This window comes from Centruroides vittatus, unplaced genomic scaffold, assembly GCF_030686945.1.
Source record: "Centruroides vittatus isolate TY-2023 unplaced genomic scaffold, ASM3068694v2 contig_181, whole genome shotgun sequence".
In the NCBI taxonomy this organism is placed as follows: Eukaryota; Metazoa; Arthropoda; class Arachnida; order Scorpiones; family Buthidae; genus Centruroides; species Centruroides vittatus.
In genome coordinates, this window is record NW_027121109.1 from 173468 (window position 1) to 191546 (window position 18079).

General features: G+C 37.0%; 1 protein-coding gene across 1 annotated transcript; it reads right to left on the bottom strand.

Annotated features, from left to right (window-relative positions):
* Nucleotides 1–13192: 13192 nt before the first annotated feature.
* LOC136969792 (tyrosine aminotransferase-like) lies at nucleotides 13193–17123 on the bottom strand. Its single transcript, XM_067264049.1, has 13 exons — nucleotides 17034–17123; nucleotides 16756–16900; nucleotides 16362–16662; nucleotides 15200–15304; nucleotides 15059–15126; nucleotides 14836–14994; nucleotides 14569–14760; nucleotides 14424–14506; nucleotides 14265–14334; nucleotides 14069–14197; nucleotides 13922–14005; nucleotides 13749–13847; nucleotides 13193–13586 (listed from the first exon to the last, which is right to left on the bottom strand). The coding sequence occupies exons 3-13, from the start codon at nucleotides 16492–16494 to the stop codon at nucleotides 13416–13418; spliced, it is 1293 nt and encodes a 430-aa protein (XP_067120150.1). The 5' UTR covers nucleotides 16495–16662; nucleotides 16756–16900; nucleotides 17034–17123; the 3' UTR covers nucleotides 13193–13415.
* Between the last annotated feature and the right edge of the window lie 956 nt (nucleotides 17124–18079).

The following is an 18079-nucleotide window of genomic DNA, read 5'->3' on the forward strand; positions in this document are numbered from 1 at the left end:
AATTTCTTAAGAATTATGTAATTATTAATCAGAATTAGAGTTAATTTAGTCTAATTTGCCCAATTAGTGATTAAAATTAAGAAATTTTCTGAATTTTAAGTGAAATTTGGCACTTTAAACTGCTTGATCCGCCATTTTTTCCTCTATAAAACATGGCTTTTAGCGCATTTAAACTGTAATCACATCCAAACAATATGATTATTATTGTACACCTTAACGTATAAAATTATAAAATTACATTTATAAGGACTTTCTAACAGGTTTAGGAAAGTCTTAAGCTTCTTATTGGTCACTTAAATGTAATCTTGTTGTTTATAGTTATACAAGAAGAGCCACGTCTAACCTTTGCCCTTCCATGTACTATTTTTGAGTTGTAGTTTATGTTTGTACGTTATTCCGATAAAAAACTTCCAAAATTAACCTCTTAGCAGCCAAAAATTTTGTAGTTGTTGAGGTTTTTTCAGGAAATCGTTTTATAATTCTAGTTTTGTGAAGGATCCATCAAGAAACCAATCTTATACCTTAATAGCCTTATTCGTTTATATATTTTTCTATTTTATCCAATACTTTTTAATTTTACATTGTTAAAATCCTTAAATCTATCCTTAAACACGCATTTTTATTATAATTTCATGACTTTTCTTGAGAAAAGTCCATTAAGAAGCTGGCCTTCGTACATCTCAATGGCTTTAATTCTCCTGTTTTCTTCTAAAATATTTAATGATTTTAGCGATGTTAAAGAAAAATATGTTTTAGAACACCCAAAATTTTATTTATTTACAATTTTATTTCAGATTTCTTTAGTAAATTGTTCTATAACTCGAGTTTTATGAAAGGCCGCAAAGAATCCATCAATAAACCAACCTCCTCGCACTGAAAAGAATTCGTTTTTTAATACATTTTTACTGTTTTTAAGTAAATATTTTAAATTATACATCGCTAAAATCATTAAATTTACCTTTATATTTTAATTTGAGTTTGTTCGAAGCATATTTGTGGATTTCTTGGGAGGGATTTATCATAGAAACTTCTGGCTTCCTTTAGAATTTTATTACGTGTAAACTTAGACTTAGAGGCACCAAAACTTATCAAAGATCCATTATAAAAATCAGGAATTTAAAAAAATTTATACTGTAAATTTCCCAAATTCTAAAAATAATTGAATTTCGTAAGTTTAAAAGTTATAAATGACAAAAATTTTCGTTCTTTTTCTACAAATATCAACCGCAAAACCGCGGAAACTTTCTAACCTTTTCGAAATTCTAAAAGTTTTCGTGACAAACTGTGTATTTTCAGCCTAAAAACAAAGTAAAAAGTCACCTTTTACTCATGAATATCTTCTAGAATTCAAATTTCTAACCGTACAGCCTTAAAAGAATCGTTGTAGATTGCGCTTTGTAATTCTAGACGTGAAGGTGTTCTACAAGTTAAAACGTATTCAGCGGATGCCCCCAAAGATTCTTGTACCAGAAAATATTCCTTAATATAACCCTCTAAACATAAAAAAGGTAAACTAAAACTGCCAGAAATATTAATTTAAAAGTTCTAGAAAACTTGCTGCATCTATCAAAGCTCACTTTGTAACTTTCGTTGTTCTAGAATCGCAATTTTAGGAAAAAGTATCACTTCTAATTTATCTATAAAAGCCTATATAACTCTTTAATAACATTAGTTTAAGTGTTTATAACATGGCATTGCTTATAGAGAAACCATATATTACGGTATGCTCTAGTTATTTCTAGAAGAGTATTATATTATAGATATAATTTCGAAATCTTTCTACCCATGAAAAAAGTTTATAGAAGTGATCTGAATATCTAGAAAGCAGACTTATTATTTGTCTTTCTGATAGTAGTTCTAGAGTTTATGAAGTTTGCTCGGCTCTAGAATCCTTCTAAATTTAAAAATACAACTGTATAAAAGTCTGGAGAGTGTTCTCAATTAGATAAATTCAATAAATATTTCTAGAGAGATAAGTTTCTTGATCGATTCCTCCTCACGAGAAAGGATTATAGATTAAAATTAATTGGTTATTTTTGGCTCTGGAAGCTTTTTAAACTTAATCTTTTTGTAGATTTTGTGTCTAGAATTTTAAATTAAGCTCTGGAAGCTTTCTATATTTAGAAATGTTCGTTACTTGTTCATTTCCCTTGTGAAATGTATGTAAACTTTCAAAGTTCGTTACTGTTCCAAACAATGCTTTAAATTTTAAAATATCCATTATTAATTTCTAGAAAATTTCTGTATTAAGACCTAAATAGGAGTGAAATTTCTTATAGCTTCACGTCTCTATCATCTAAATAGAGGCCAAATTCTCATAGCTTCATATGTAAAGCACCTAAATGGGCGAAATTCTCATATTTTCACATGTATAGCACCTCAAATAGGAATGAAATTTTTATAGCTTCACGTCTCTATCGCCTCTAAATAGGGGTGAAATTTTCATAGCTTCACGGTGTCAGAACCTAAATAGAGGCCAAATTCTCATAGCTTCATATGTCAAGCACCTAAATGGGCTGAAATTCTCATATTAGTTCACACGTCTAGCATCTCCTAAATAGGGGTGAAATTCTCATAGCTTCACGTGTCCAGAACCTAAATAGAGGCCAAATTCTCATAGCTTCATGTGTCAAGCACCTAAATGACGAAATTCTCATATTTTCACATGCTATAGCACCTAAATAGTAGATGAAATTCTTATAGCTTCACGTCTCTATCGCCTAAATAGGGTGAAATTCTCATAGCTTCACGTGTCCAGAACCTAAATAGAGGCCAAATTCTCATAGCTTCATGTGTCAAGCACCTAAATGGACGAAATTCTCATATTTTCACATGATATAGCACCTAAATAGAGATGAAATTCTTTATAGCTTCACGTCTCTATCGCCTAAATAGGGGTGAAATTCTCATAGCTTCACGTGTCCAGAACCTAAATAGAGGCCAAATTCTCATAGCTTCATATGTCAAGCACCTAAATGGGCGAAATTCTCATATTTTCACACGTTAGCATCTAAATAGGGGTGAAATTCTTATAGCTTCACGTCTCTATCGCCTAAATAGGGGTGAAATTCTCATAGCTTCACGTGTCCAGAACCTAAATAGAAGCCAAATTCTCATAGCTTCGATATGTCAAGCACCTAAATGGGCGAAATTCTCATATTTTCACACGTTAGCATCTAAATAGGGGTGAAATTCTTATAGCTTCACGTCTCTATCGCCTAAATAGGGGTGAAATTCTCATAGCTTCACGTGTCCAGAACCTAAATAGAGGCCAAATTCTCATAGCTTCATATGTCAAGCACCTAAATAGGGCGAAATTCTCATATTTTCACATGTATAGCACCTAAATAGAGATGAAATTCTTATAGCTTCACGTCTCTATCGCCTAAATAGGGGTGAAATTCTCATAGCTTCACGTGTCCAGAACCTAAATAGAAGCCAAATTCTCATAGCTTCGTATGTCAAGCACCTAAATGGGCGAAATTCTCATATTTTCACACGTTAGCATCTAAATAGGGGTGAAATTCTTATAGCTTCACGTCTCTATCGCCTAAATAGGGGTGAAATTCTCATAGCTTCACGTGTCCAGAACCTAAATAGAGGCCAAATTCTCATAGCTTCATATGTCAAGCACCTAAATGGGCGAAATTCTCATATTTTCACACGTTAGCATCTAAATAGGGGTGAAATTCTTATAGCTTCACGTCTCTATCGCCTAAATAGGGGTGAAATTCTCATAGCTTTACGTGTCCAGAACCTAAATAGAGGCCAAATTCTCATAGCTTCATGTGTCAAGCACCTAAATAGACGAAATTCTCATATTTTCACATGTATAGCACCTAAATAGAGATGAAATTCTTATAGCTTCACGTCTCTATCGCCTAAATAGGGGTGAAATTCTCATAGCTTTACGTGTCCAGAACCTAAATAGAGGCCAAATTCTCATAGCTTCATGTGTCAAGCACCTAAATAGACGAAATTCTCATATTTTCACATGTATAGCACCTAAATAGAGATGAAATTCTTATAGCTTCACGTCTCTATCGCCTAAATAGGGGTGAAATTCTCATAGCTTCACGTGTCCAGAACCTAAATAGAAGCCAAATTCTCATAGCTTCGTATGTCAAGCACCTAAATGGGCGAAATTCTCATATTTTCACACGTTAGCATCCTAAATAGGGGTGAAATTCTTATAGCTTCACGTCTCTATCGCCTGAATAGGGGTGAAATTCTCATAGCTTCACGTGTCCAGAACCTAAATAGAGGCCAAATTCTCATAGCTTCATATGTCAAGCACCTAAATGGGCGAAATTCTCATATTTTCACACGTTAGCATCTAAATAGGGGTGAAATTCTTATAGCTTCACGTGTGTATCACCTAAATAGGATGCCAGATTCTCATAGAAAGCTCTCCTGTCAGACACCCCCCTTGGCAGATTGCCTACGTGTTTGCATTTGCACATCCCACCAAACCAAACGAGCCGACAAAACAATTTTACAATTTTTCAAAAACACATTACAAAATTCCTATTTAAAATTCAAAATAAAAATTACGAAAAGACATAAACAAGTTCCAAAAATTCACAACAACTTGTTATTGTCGACGTCACGACGCAATAAATTCGCGTCGAAAAATCGCCATTTTAGACCCCCACCTTCCACGTGACTCGTGAGTTTTTCATAACTCGTTACCCCGTCTTAAGGGCACACAACTCCTTAATTATTTAATATAACACCGAAAAACGGGAGTTAAAAAAAACCCTATTCGATCTTCTTGGCGCCTGAAAATTACAAGAGACGACATCCGGATCCCCCCCAAAAAAATAAATTCTAAAAACAGAACCACCCATCCCGAGGGCAGATTTATTGCTGGAGCCGACATAAAACCCATACTTCTAGTATATTTTATACTAGGAGCAGGAGTGGTTATAATACTAATAATATAAAGAAAAGAAAAAAACAGTAAGTACTCGTGTTACGGTAATAACATATTTAAAAAAAATATATTGAAAAATTGGTGGGTGTATGTAAAAAACTTCCATCAGCCATCCCCCCGTACACCTTTTCTCCCTCCCCTTTTTATGACCATTGATAAATTACACGATGTTGGAGTGCAGTCTTGCGATTAGAAATATGTCCAGTTTGATAAATAGGGGTGGAAGTAAAGGACTGTCTTCCACGCACGATTCCTCCGCCCACTTTGTATGACAAGCAACGAATTTCCGTTGAGGCGGAGTCATACCTGCTTTGCTTTATCGATGCAGGTGAGACAGAAAGGAGTTGTGGTACGTCCCTCCTTCGTTTTCATTATAAATGCAATACCTGATATTTTATTCTCGTGAGCTGCAGTATTCTTTTTTTATATAATGTCTTCGTAAAGTATGAGTTTAGCTTATTTGGAGAATCCTCCCTCTCCTTTGTTCCCCCCCGGCTATTGTTCGGGATTAAATATTATATTTGGGTTTTATGGTTAAGTGGAGTTTAAAATGACTTTACAATTGTTTAAAATTTCAGCCACGTTGGGGTACACCGCATCAAATTTGGCTTCGGTGCCGTGTTTTTGGCTGCTCTGGTAGCTTGATTTGGTGGAATTTAATAAAAAATCATATCCTGTTGTCAGAATCGGAATTCACTAAATTTGATTTTAATCTTTATAAAGGTCAAAAGTTTACCTTTTAGACTTTACAGTCCCATAATTTTGTCGATGTTATAAATTAAACATTCCCACGATTCTTGCGTGGTCGAGGAACTTGCTTCTTGTAAAATCTAATGTTTTCTACAACTCAATGCCATCCCCACTTTAATCCAACTTTAACTCAACTTAAACCCCACTTTAACCTAACTTTGGTCTCCTTTAACCCAACTTGAACCCCACTTTAACCCAACTTAAACCCCACTTTAACCTAACTTTAGTCCCCTTTAACCCAACTTTAACTCAACTTAAACCCCACTTTAACCTAACTTTGGTCTCCTTTAACCCAACTTAAACCCCACTTTAACCCAACTTAAATCCCACTTTAACCTAACTTTAGTCCCCTTTAACCCAACTTTAACTCAACTTAAACCCCACTTTAACCTAACTTTAGTCACCTTTAACCCAACTTTAACCTCCACCTTAACCCTGTGCTTACTTTGAGTCTTACTTTAACCTTTTGGTACTCTCATGGTTTCATCTGTAAGTACCTTCCATCATATTTCACCATTGTAAAATCAGTGAGTAGGGCATACGTGCGGGCCCCTTCTTCACGTACGCGTGTTGCTAGAAAACATAAACAATACACAACAATTAACATCCCTCGGCCATGGAAATTGTTAGAAAAGAAACCCATTCTTACAGTTCCCCTAATAATAATCTTCAGCTCTCCCTATTTATTTAGTCCTCCTCGCTAAATAAGTGTGTTAGACCCTATAAGAGTTTTAAAAAGGGTGATTCGCCTTATAATTATAATCCCGAATATCGTTTCTGCTCCCCTTCAGCAATCACTAGAACAGATATGAAGTATAACTTCCACCAATACGGAATTTTGTCACGAAGAGTGCCTCATACTACTATAGAAATAATTGGCGTACTTTTCGGGTATTAATTCCTTAGGGAAATTACTGTAATTTAACTTTTACAGGTAGACACGAGTTTCGTTGACCCCTGACCTCTTACCGGCGCCTTTTTTTCCACGATCAATGCTTCGTGTCGACTAAAAATGAGTACTTCCGCAGCTGAAATTTTATACATTTCAGCAAAAATCAAGTTTAAAAATACTTTACATTTAAACTAAAACATTTATTATATAGTAGAAGTTTAAGAAAAATGGAACGTTTGAAAGGGTAATTTCTAAATTTTGGGGATTCTTGTAACCTTTATGACCTTACCAGCAAATTTTACAGGTCCTGGAGGTGCAAAAATGTAATTATGAAGGTGTCTTATTAAAATTCTGCCGTATCCGCACTGAAATAGTGTATTATTTATACAACCAACCATTAACAAAGGCTTCTACAGAATATCATAAGGCTTTCAACAGAAAGGCTTCTCCAGAATATCAGCAAGTTGTCAACAGAAAGGCAGTAACCTGTCAATACGAATAAAGAAAATGACATTTTTACAGTTCTAGAACCGACATGCAAGTCTATCCGAATGTTACTGATATTCTGGGAAAGTCATTCTGTCAATTAAACCTCTAGCCACAAATAATTTAAGCCTAATTGAATACAAATCATTATTGCCTCAAATTAGGCAACTCGAGGTTCAATTAATGTCTTTTCCTTCTTACAATTTATTCGTGTACAAATAAATAATAATGCATTCTCTTAGCATGACATGTTACACAACTATCAATGACCTTTTGTCATGATTAAAGGTTATTTTTCGAATGGCAATCATCGAATTAATCCACTCCTAAACTGTCCAGGTTGCATAAATGGTGAAGCGTACATTACACCGATCTCGTGATTACTCTGCGCTTTTTTCTTCCATTCAGCCTTGTCCATCCGCCAGTCAAGAAAAACACTAGAAATACCTCCTTGTCGCACTTGATTTGTAGAATTCATTGTATTTTACTTAAATTATAGTAATTTAAAAATGTGGCTGCTCCTTACGAAGATAATGCCCTGGCAAGGTTGTGTGTCTGTATGTTATTTACTTATTTGTAAGGAATTTTTGGCCATTTATTTTTAAAAATGGAAGCGGTTTTCAAAGAATAAAGGATGAATTGTACGGATCCAAGAAACTCACACCGAAAGTATTGAAGGGGATGAGAATAAATTTGCAAATCAAATCCATTCATAACTGAGAACATCCATCAAGTACACGAGCTTTCAAAGGAAATTCACAAATACAGAATTATCGAGACTCTTTCATAAACAAGCAAATGGTAAAAGTAAAAGTGGAGAAAATAACTACAATAGAGAGCAACCCCGACTGAGAACCACGAACCCTGTATCTCAGCAGAGGGTCCTGACGATAATTTAAACTGACGTGTTATGAGGAGGGAAAATGTGCTTACGACTAAGTCATCATGCTCTGGGATATTGTTCTGCACGAACATATTGCTCCTTACTGAATTCACTTTCATATTTTTATTCTGTTTTTTCGGGGGGTTAAACTTATCAAATTCTTCTTTGCGGCTCGTGATTTTGTGCGCGTTTTTTTTCGGAACTCGCTCTCCTTTTATCCTTAATAAAACTGTAATATTTGAAAATAAAATTCTAAATTAGCAAGATGGCGAAGTTTGCTGTAGAAATTTTCTTATCGGGGGTGGATTTACGGGGGTGGAGGTTGTAGCTGTATCCCCTTCTTAGGGTTTTTCTCGAGTCTTCGGTAGTAAATAACTTTGTTTCCTTTCTGCGCCCTCTAATCAACGTTACTGAATTGCTTCCTAATAGGGTGTAGATCCTTATTTTAACCATGTCGACCGACGAGCCCGACATTTTTAGTAAAGTAACAGACAGCGATCGTCATCACTACTGCACTACAACATAATATCGGTAGAGGCAGCACTGCACAACAGCACTTTCCATTGTCACAAGCTGTTACTCAGCGGGCGACCTTGTCATAACATCTCGACCAAACTCACTTTATGATCATTCAGCAGCATAATACCAGGGGACTTAATGATCCAAAGATCGCTGCACTAACACAATGATGGTTGTAAGAGATGGTAGCGGCTACAACGACAAGAATTATAGCGTTTGGCACCGCGGGTCGGCACCCACCCGCTGATCTGCATCTGAAGATTAGCATAGACCGCGGACGGCGTTTATTTATAGCCAAACTTACAGCAACACATGTAGAAGCTTTTATTAAATTATAACCGGCAGAATATACCCACAGAAAGCGCTACAGCGAGCGGCATTCCCGTCTGGTCGGGATTGATGAGGAAAGCAGCGACATCTCGTTAAATCATCTAACCTTTCAGATTGCAGAAAATATGCAAAGCGGCGCTGCAGTATGCAGTGTTGCCGTCTCGTAGGTGGTTAAAAAGGTATAAAAATAGAATTAAACGTGCAGCATCCGAGCGTGGATCAAGCACTGAAAACAGCGAATGTACAGCATCCCTCACACATCTGTCCGAAAACGGACAGCTCCAGCCATCTGCATGCCTTTACTTATATTAGCAATTAAACTCTAGTTAACGGTGTTTAAGGCATTAATGCTTGTTAATTTCAATAATTAAAGACATAACTTAAAACTTTAGGTGTATTTTAGGGATAAAAGTAAAGATACGGGATATTTTATAAAAAAACGTTAAAATTTTTCGGAAATTTGTAAATAAAACGCCTAAAAGTCCTCATTCCCGAGCTCCGTTCGGCCATCTAGTGTCAAATAAATGAATTAATACATTTTTTCCGTATTTTAATTTTTTTTTTCATTTATAAGTTAGCATTTAGCGGGAAAAATCCGTAAAATATTGGACGAGGGTTGCGATGACGCTTGACCTTTCACCCCCGTTTCATTTTCCACTTCCGAAAACCGATCGATATAAGCTAGGATCCGTACGGCAACTCGCTCCATCTGGTGGAGACTGATGAAATTATTATTTTTATTTTTTTGTTTTTATTTCTTTTCAGGAGGTACGTCCTGTGTGTTTAGCTATAAAAAATTATTTTCGTCTATGAGGAAAGGTATGAGGTCCTTATCAAAATTTTGAATCTTTGTTAGTCAACAGGTTTTTATTGGATTTTAATTCCTCCCAAATTTACATTGCTAATTAATTTATAAATAAATGAATTTATCAGAAAAGGGCGTACACCAATGTACATTCCGGCCGTCTGCAACAGGAAAACTATCTCTGTGAATATTTATGAAGTCAAATTCGAATATTATAGATATATTCAAGTATACTTTTTTCACTTTAACGAGTAAATATTAAAATTACTTTTATCATTTAGTGTTTTTTAATTGTTTAAAAATTTCTAGTGTAGGAACACGGGAAACACTCCATTGTTTCTCATAAAATATTTCAAAATACGATAGTAAATTCATTTATTTATTCATACTCACGTGATTTATAACGTCACATTTTATCCTGCTCTAGTGGAAGCTAGTAGTCCGCGATCGCCTAGTTGAGGAACACTAATCTGCTTACCAGATTAGTGTTTCTCAACCGGGTTGTTTATTATTATAAAACGACATTTCGTGGGTGTAAATAATGATAGGTGTTCAATTTCACAAACACGCTGTTCTAACGGAAGAATTTTTGTATAGTTCGCGATCGCCCGGTTGAGGAACACTAAACTGAACTTGATTATATTATCATGAAGGAAGTTCTCTCTTCTAAATAACATAAATATTGATGTAGATATTCAATTAGTATGAATTTAATTGACAACTGAAAAATGAGTTGAGAAGTGTCCTGCAATTATAGGAGTCTTCTTAATAGATTATGTGTTCACATGAAAGTGTACCAAGCCCACTATATGTACCAATAACATAAAATTTATAGTAAAGTCTCTTAGTTAAAGCATTGATATATAACGTTACGTTGCCCTTTCTCGACTGAAAACTTTGCATAGTTCGCGATCGCCGAGTTGAGGAACACTAAACTGAATCGCTTCTATTATAAGGCGTCGTTTTAGTTTCTTATAATTCTCACGTAGTTCACGAGCCCTAAGTTGAGGAACACTGATTTGAACCAGGTTCTAATGTAATATAGAGCGTCGCATAGCTCGAGTAATTCGCGATCGCCTAGATGAAGAAGAATACCGTAACTAATTACGTAATGCTTCAATTAGTATCATCTGTTAAATCCGTAACAGATCCGATATAGTAACGTGTAACAATTCGAATAAGTTGAAAACTTGTTGTAACTTATCATAGTATCATTTGAATGTTACTGATGTTACTGAAGCTTATAATGATGTCAAAACGATATTAAGGACATCAGAATGCCGATTATGTTAGTTACGATTAACACCTATACTACACTACAGTAACAAATTGCAAATAACATAATTAGAAAGCGCCATACGCACACTATCACAAGTTGTGTTACTACTTGATACTGCTCTAGCACTAAGTTGCAATTGTATTAAACTGTAGCTAACACAAGGCGTTACACAGTGCTCGGTATTGTTACTATAGACGTATTAATAAGTGTTTTTGGAAAGTAAATTTCTAAGGCCCTTCTGCAGCTTTTAAACAGAATTTCTAAGGCCCTTCTGCTTGTGTAAAAACCAAATTTCTAAGGCCCTTTCGGGAGTGACTATAGGAATTTTTAAAAAGGAAACTTTCCACTTAGAAACAAGATCGGGAGATTAGCAAAATTAAGAGCAGAGGGAGGGTGGGAAAAATCAATTAGGGAGATTGTAACTGATTAATTAAGTGGAGTGGGCCTCACATGTGCTCTCTAGCTTTTTTATTTATTATTTTTATTTTATTTTATTTTATTTTTTTATCAATAAAGTGCTCTGGCGCATTGGGAAAGTTGAAACATTATTTAACTTTCCTCCCCGCTCCTATTTTTTCTAACACAGGCTCTTCTAGGAGTTTCCTGTTAAACGAGTTTAAAAGGCCTCCGAGTATCGATATTACATTTTTGGAAGGTTATCGGTGATTGTCGATACGTATGCTGAATGATGATGAAGTAATGTTCAAGGACAGAAATCGATTTCGAAAAGGCTATCGGCAATTCTGATCGATTCCGACTTGTTTACAGGGGCAACCAAGGGCACAAAATGGTAAATTTAGAATCGAGTCGTCACGTTTCAACTCATCGAATCAGGAACGCTTACGAGAAATTCAATTATACGGGGCTACTTAGGGCCTCTTCTGTGACGCCGAAACAATAGCTCTCGGTCTCATAGAAGAGGCCCCAAGTAGCCCTCTACAATTTAATTTCTCGTAAGCCTGCCTGATTCGAGGAGTTGAAACGTGACGACTTGATTCTAAATTTATCTTTTTAGTGAATGATAACAATACGTACTCGTTGAATCAGGCTCAGGTTTCCGAAAGGCTTCGAAACGTAAAAAATACCTTTAAAACGAGAAATTAAGGAGAGAATTAACTTGAAAAAAGAGCCTTCCTATAGTTAAGTCTATTCAGGCTCTTATTTTAGGTATAGTTTCTAGTTGCTGCTGTAGTTAGCGTAGCCTTAAATTCTTGAAACGCCATTAACTCTTAATATAAGGGTGCAATAACGTACGAACTAGCTATAACATCGTCTCTTAGCCTCAAATAAGAGCCTTTCTGTAGTTAATTCTTGCCTTAATCGTTTCGTTTAAATGCGTTTTACATTTCGAAACCTTTCGAAATCGTGAAAAATTTAGCCTGATTCGACGAGTTGAAACGTCATTTACTAATTTTAAAACATCAAATCAAGCTAATTTTTCCTACTCTTTTGAAAGGCTTCGAAATATAGATGCCTTATAATGTCAGGCAAACTAATAAAATCTTTTCTATGCGATAAGAAAGCTGCTGTGCGCGCTTTTAGGTGTTAATAAATTCCATAACTCATCAGGCACCTTAACAAAGGCTGTCGTAGTGGAAGAAAGTCGACATTTTGAGCCTTCGTAACAAATCAGATTGACAATTTTTGCTGAAAATACTCATAACAGAGGAAAATTATTACGATAGTAACTGTTATGATATAGGGAAATTCAGTGAAGTGTAAAGGTGAAAAGAGGTAAAGTGGAAAGGTGCATGTAAAGGTAAACGTTTAGAGAGGGAAAGTGAAGTGAAGAGGAACAAATAGAGAGGAAAGGTAAAGGTGCAAACAGAGGAAAAGTAAGGCGTAAAGGTGAAAGATGAGGCGTAAAGATCAAAGAGAGTGAAAAGTAGTAGTGTAGTGAGGGAAGGTAAAGTGTAAAGGTGTAAAGAAAGGGAAAGAGGAGGGAAAAGTCCTTTTCTAACCTTTTAGTAAGGACAGTGAAAGACCACAAAGAACAGTTTCTGTAAAAAACCCTCTACTAACCTCCCAATTAGTATTTTCGTAAGTTTCTCCTTGTATTAAAGGAAATAAGACCTTTTGTACAACAAGAAAGTAAGAATCACGCGATAGAACAAAAGAAAACAGTTACTAAACACAGAATGAATTGTCAAAAACCGTTATAACGAAGAAACGCCTGTTTAAAAAATCTTTAAACTTGGTATTAATACAATTTAACGGTTTTAAATAAAATAATGCGCTACTGTCCTGGGAGGAGGAATTTTGAAGGTCCTCACAAACCCTTCAGGGCTTAATTATAGCAAGAGATCATTAGAGACAATCTTAAGTAGCATCTTTATTTACTGTACTACTAAGATGTTTAAAGTGGGAGGCCCCATAACTGTTTACAAGAAGTATCCATTACCGACTTCTAACCGTTAACTGCATCCCAACAGTGGTGCTCCTCTTTTATTAAAACCGACAAAAATACAAAAAGATGGGCTAAATATGGTACAATATTTAAATTTGGAAACCTTTTAAGCGACGGGGAGGGGGAATTTAATATTTATTCGCCATCAAGCCATACTTGACCAAAAGGTTGTCGTTGTTGATAGAACCGGAAGCTATGTAGTGATCGCAGCAAAATTCGGCTATTCGGACGCAAGCCACTCGAATGTGGTCCTCTGGCACCGTCAGCACGATCCGGAAGTAGTTAGGGTACTCGAAACACTGCAAGAAAGTAGGGCATTTCGGCATTTACAACATTCATTCATCATGTTCAAACCAGCTCCACCAGTCACTTCAACTGCATACTTACACGTCCCACCCGCCCTGTATCAGGAGGAGGAGCTGGTTTGGGGGATGGCGCCTGAATAAAGCGCTTCTTCTTACCTTTCCGGGTAAGCAAAACACCGATTGCTCCGACACTAACTTCTCTACAAAGTCTAGATCATGGCGGAATTCTGGAAAATGCGGCATGTCGATCCCAACCTGTAAGAGAACCAGCGAATTTCAGCGATCTGTTGGGTATGTAACAAGAGACTTTATTGGTTTGGTCGGCTTACCATCATGTACATGGCACCTGCAGGCATTATAGGCATGAGACCTGGCACGTGATGCAGCGCGGTGTATGCAGTCTCCGCATTGTTCTAGTGAAAACGGAGGATTTTAAGGTTTTATTTAACGTGGAAAATAGGATCCAGTGTTCTTACCTTGACCGTACTGATGCACTCTGTGAAAAAATGGTGAGGTGTATCGTTGAGGATAGTCGGGAGTGCACCCTGAACGATGGTGTTGCAGCCCATTATTCTTTGGCACAGGTTTTGCAGCCCATTCCTGATCTGTTCGAGCGAAAATTCAGAGGGTATCGGGGGTGTTAAACGACTTTAAAGTGGTAAAAACACCTACCTGAGTTCCAAAAATGTCATTTTTGTCATGGATGATGATCCATCCCATTCTCCATCCCGGAACCATAAATCTGGCGGGAAAAAATATTGTTACTGCTGCAGCATTAACGCTTTCATCACACCAGCAGAGCAGAGAAGTAAAGTGAATGTAAAATTATACCTTTTAGTGATGCCACCACAAGTCAGAATTGGCACGTCTTTAGACAACGAAGACAATGGGTAGAAAGTCTCCCCTGGGAAAATCTTAGAAAGGATATGGGTGTAGTTGGTGCTAAATTTTGGTGTTTTTTACGGTGCATACTTACAAACGTGCTGTAGATCTCGTCAGCAATAACGGGTACGTAATTCCTTGCAGCGATGTGCAGTAGATCCGAGAGATGTGATGCTGAATATACCGATCCACAGGGGTTAGAAGGGTTGTTGATGACAATAGCAGAGGTCTGCGAATCAATCTGATTCTCCAAGTGTTTTAGATCCACTTCCCACTCCTTATCGGGCTAAAAATTATACATAAATCGGGTTTTAAACCCACCAGAAAACACTGGAATGACGTGTGAAGATCCTACACTCACCAAAAGATCGTAGTATTTTATCTTCACTCCTATACCCTCTGCTATGGTTCTGTACAGAGGAAACCCTGGTCTTGGTACTAGCACGTTCTGGCCCGGGTTCGAAAGGACATTTATGCAAAATTCTAGTGCCTGAGAGCACCCACTAGTCAGTACCACATCCTGCAACATGAAACTAAATCAGATTTACGTCATACATGGACTGTATGAGCCTCGATAGGAGTACCTTGGACTCTACCATGCAATCTGTGTACGAACTGTGCGCAGCTACGGCCTCTCGTGCATTCTGGAATCCTGAAAAATAGTGGAAGAAGTTAATTGTGAATGATGAGAAACACCCTTAAAGAGTTTATGCTCGATTCCATACCTTGACTGGGGGCATAACCATTGTACTTTCGTGATCTCACTGCTTCCACTACTGCTTCTGTGATCTCTTCGCATGCATCCATGTTTCCGAAAGTAGTAGGATCCCCTGCGTACGAAAAATGTCAGTAGTAAGTACAATATGGCATCCTTTAAGGATGTGACACGTTTCTGCAGGCAGTAGGATGAGAAGAATGTTACTAGTAAGGACAATATGATATCCTTTGAGTATCTGTCACGTTTCTACCAGTGGCGTAGCGAACATAACTGGCGCCCGGGGCACGACACTTTATTGGCGCCCCCTCCCCTTCCAGAAACACATATAGTTTGTCTTGGAGACCATTTGGGACTCCTCTGCGAGTGGCGCCAGGAGCATGATACACCCTTGCACCCCTCTCGCTACGCCACTGGTTTCTACAGGACCGTCAGTATGAGACGAATGCTTTTCCCCTCAGATAGAGCATTTAGAGGAAATACATATGGAATTTATGCTATTTATCTAAATTTTTCTCCTGCATCCTACTGAATCAGTTACGCCCTACATCTAAGTGAATTAATAACAACTTCTCCTAAGATCTTACTGCAATACTAATGACGTTACTCTTAAAATAATACAAACCACAGTTTAAAACTGCACACGTAACAGATACAATTTCTAGACGAATGAGGTATTTTTAGTGCTAAATTACTTAGTGCGTTGTTACCGTAACAATAACTGAATGAAGATTTCTTCCAGTTTTATTGTGACAGATTAACAAATCTGTGTCGTTAGAGAAACGTAACATAACTAAGTTGACGTACCATATATTAATACAGCATCAAAATTAATACTATAGTAGATTTTATCTTATGATGGTAACTGTTACTACCACACTAGTGCCATCTACTACCATACTAACATCACTAGTGTAGTAGAAATATCCCCGTAACTCAGTACAATAGCATTAGCAAAAGTTAGTAAAACAATGCTACCATACGTTACGACCATACTGGATACACACCATACCGTTACAACTATGGTAGTAACGCTTAGTCTTACTATTGTAATTGAGTGAACAGCATTTCTTGGTACGATTTACTCACAGATTTATCATCTTTTCACGGTAATTTATGGTGTGTTACTTATAGTAATAATGTAGATGTACGAGAAGAGTTACGCCACTTACCTATAGAAAGTGCCAAGAGGGGTTTGTCCGGATTTGGTCTCAACCTCATGTTCTCTACAATGGTTCTAATGGGGTTAACAGAGTTGTCAGCAAACCGGGAAACCCGGACGTTCCACGAATGTCGAGTACGCATGGTTGGTCGATTATCAACAACAGAAATCCATCGTTACCAGCTGAAAATTACGGAAATTTCGTCGCTCGTTGTGTATATGACCCAGTTACGATGTTGACAAACTCGACGCGAGTTCATTGGCAGCTTCTCTTAACCAAGGCCTTAGTTATGAGGTCCTTGCGAATGACCCTGAAAGTAGAGGTGAAAAATTACTAACTCACCACACGAAAAGGTTCCGCTTGTTACGGCGGAAGATCAAGAATTTTATAATGCTCTTCGTACAGGTTACGTCACGCCGTTGCTGTCCCTCTTCTGCAGGTGGGAGCTGTCGTCTTCACGTGGAAGCGGTGCCACTTGCAGCCCGGATTCTGTAATAGGGTCTTGATCTGTTACCAGTCTTTCGTCATGTGTTTGGAGCGTTTTAACCCTAAATTTAATCAGCACAAGGACAATAATTTGAAGGACTACCACCTCACGAAGCTGGGATTTGAAAATTTTTATAGTTGCCGCATTTCGCAACGAGTGGTGTCCTCGAGCGAGTTTGTAGACAACCAACTTACATAATAAGTATCAAGATTGATGTAACCTTTCAAGGAGAGGACAGAAAGGGGGTGCGAGGTATTGGCACCCCCTTGGCACACACAATTGTCGTCCTTTGTCGCGTCCAGTTGTATTGATTTCGAAACACTACTACCAATGATCCAGTCTACTGAAACACTTAACGTGTGCAAAGTTTCGAGTTCGAGAGGTGCACCTGATGTCTGATACTTTTTCTTAATAAGCGCGGGGCGGTGTGGTGCATACTGTCTCTTAATGTGTACGTAACATAATGCAGGGCAGTAGTTTCCGGCTCGAGGTGTACCTGGTGTTTGATGCTTTCTCTCAATATGTTCATACACAATGACTGGTGTAAACGAGGAGCATTTCTACCGAGGTACACTTCGTACACACTATAAATACTATCAACCTTGAAGCATATTTATTACCTTATCGTATCACTTCAAAATACACATAAAATTTTGGAAACAAGGAGCATTTTTTATGTTCATTTTGATGTGATTTGACACCTTGAGAGTATTTGGCAGTGTACATGAAGTGTACCTCATTACAAATGCTCTATGATCAATTTGTTGCCAAGGTTTTATATTGATCATACACCATTTGTAATGAGGTACACCTGGTACACTATGAAATACTCTCAATTTAGCAGCATATTTCACACCAAAATACAAACACAATTTTGGGAACAAGGAGCACTTTTTATAGATATGCCACAATGAATCAGGAACAATAGATATAATCTTAAATTCACAATCTAAACAGGAGTAATTGAAGAAGTGTACAAAGAAAAGAAAGTAAATTAAATATTGGAAACACCCACTTAATTTTGAACATGGTTATTACATTGAAGAACAAGCAATTATCTATTCTGCGCAGGGGAGAAAAAAACGTGGTACGGTAGCGGCTACCGGTACGCTGCGGTAACAATCCGGTTCCTTCGACGTTAATTGTTTTCAATAATTTATTACTTGCACAATACAGAATGAGGCAATTCAAGTGAAACATCTTAATTAAAATTAAAACAAGAACGATTAGTTTTCATTTG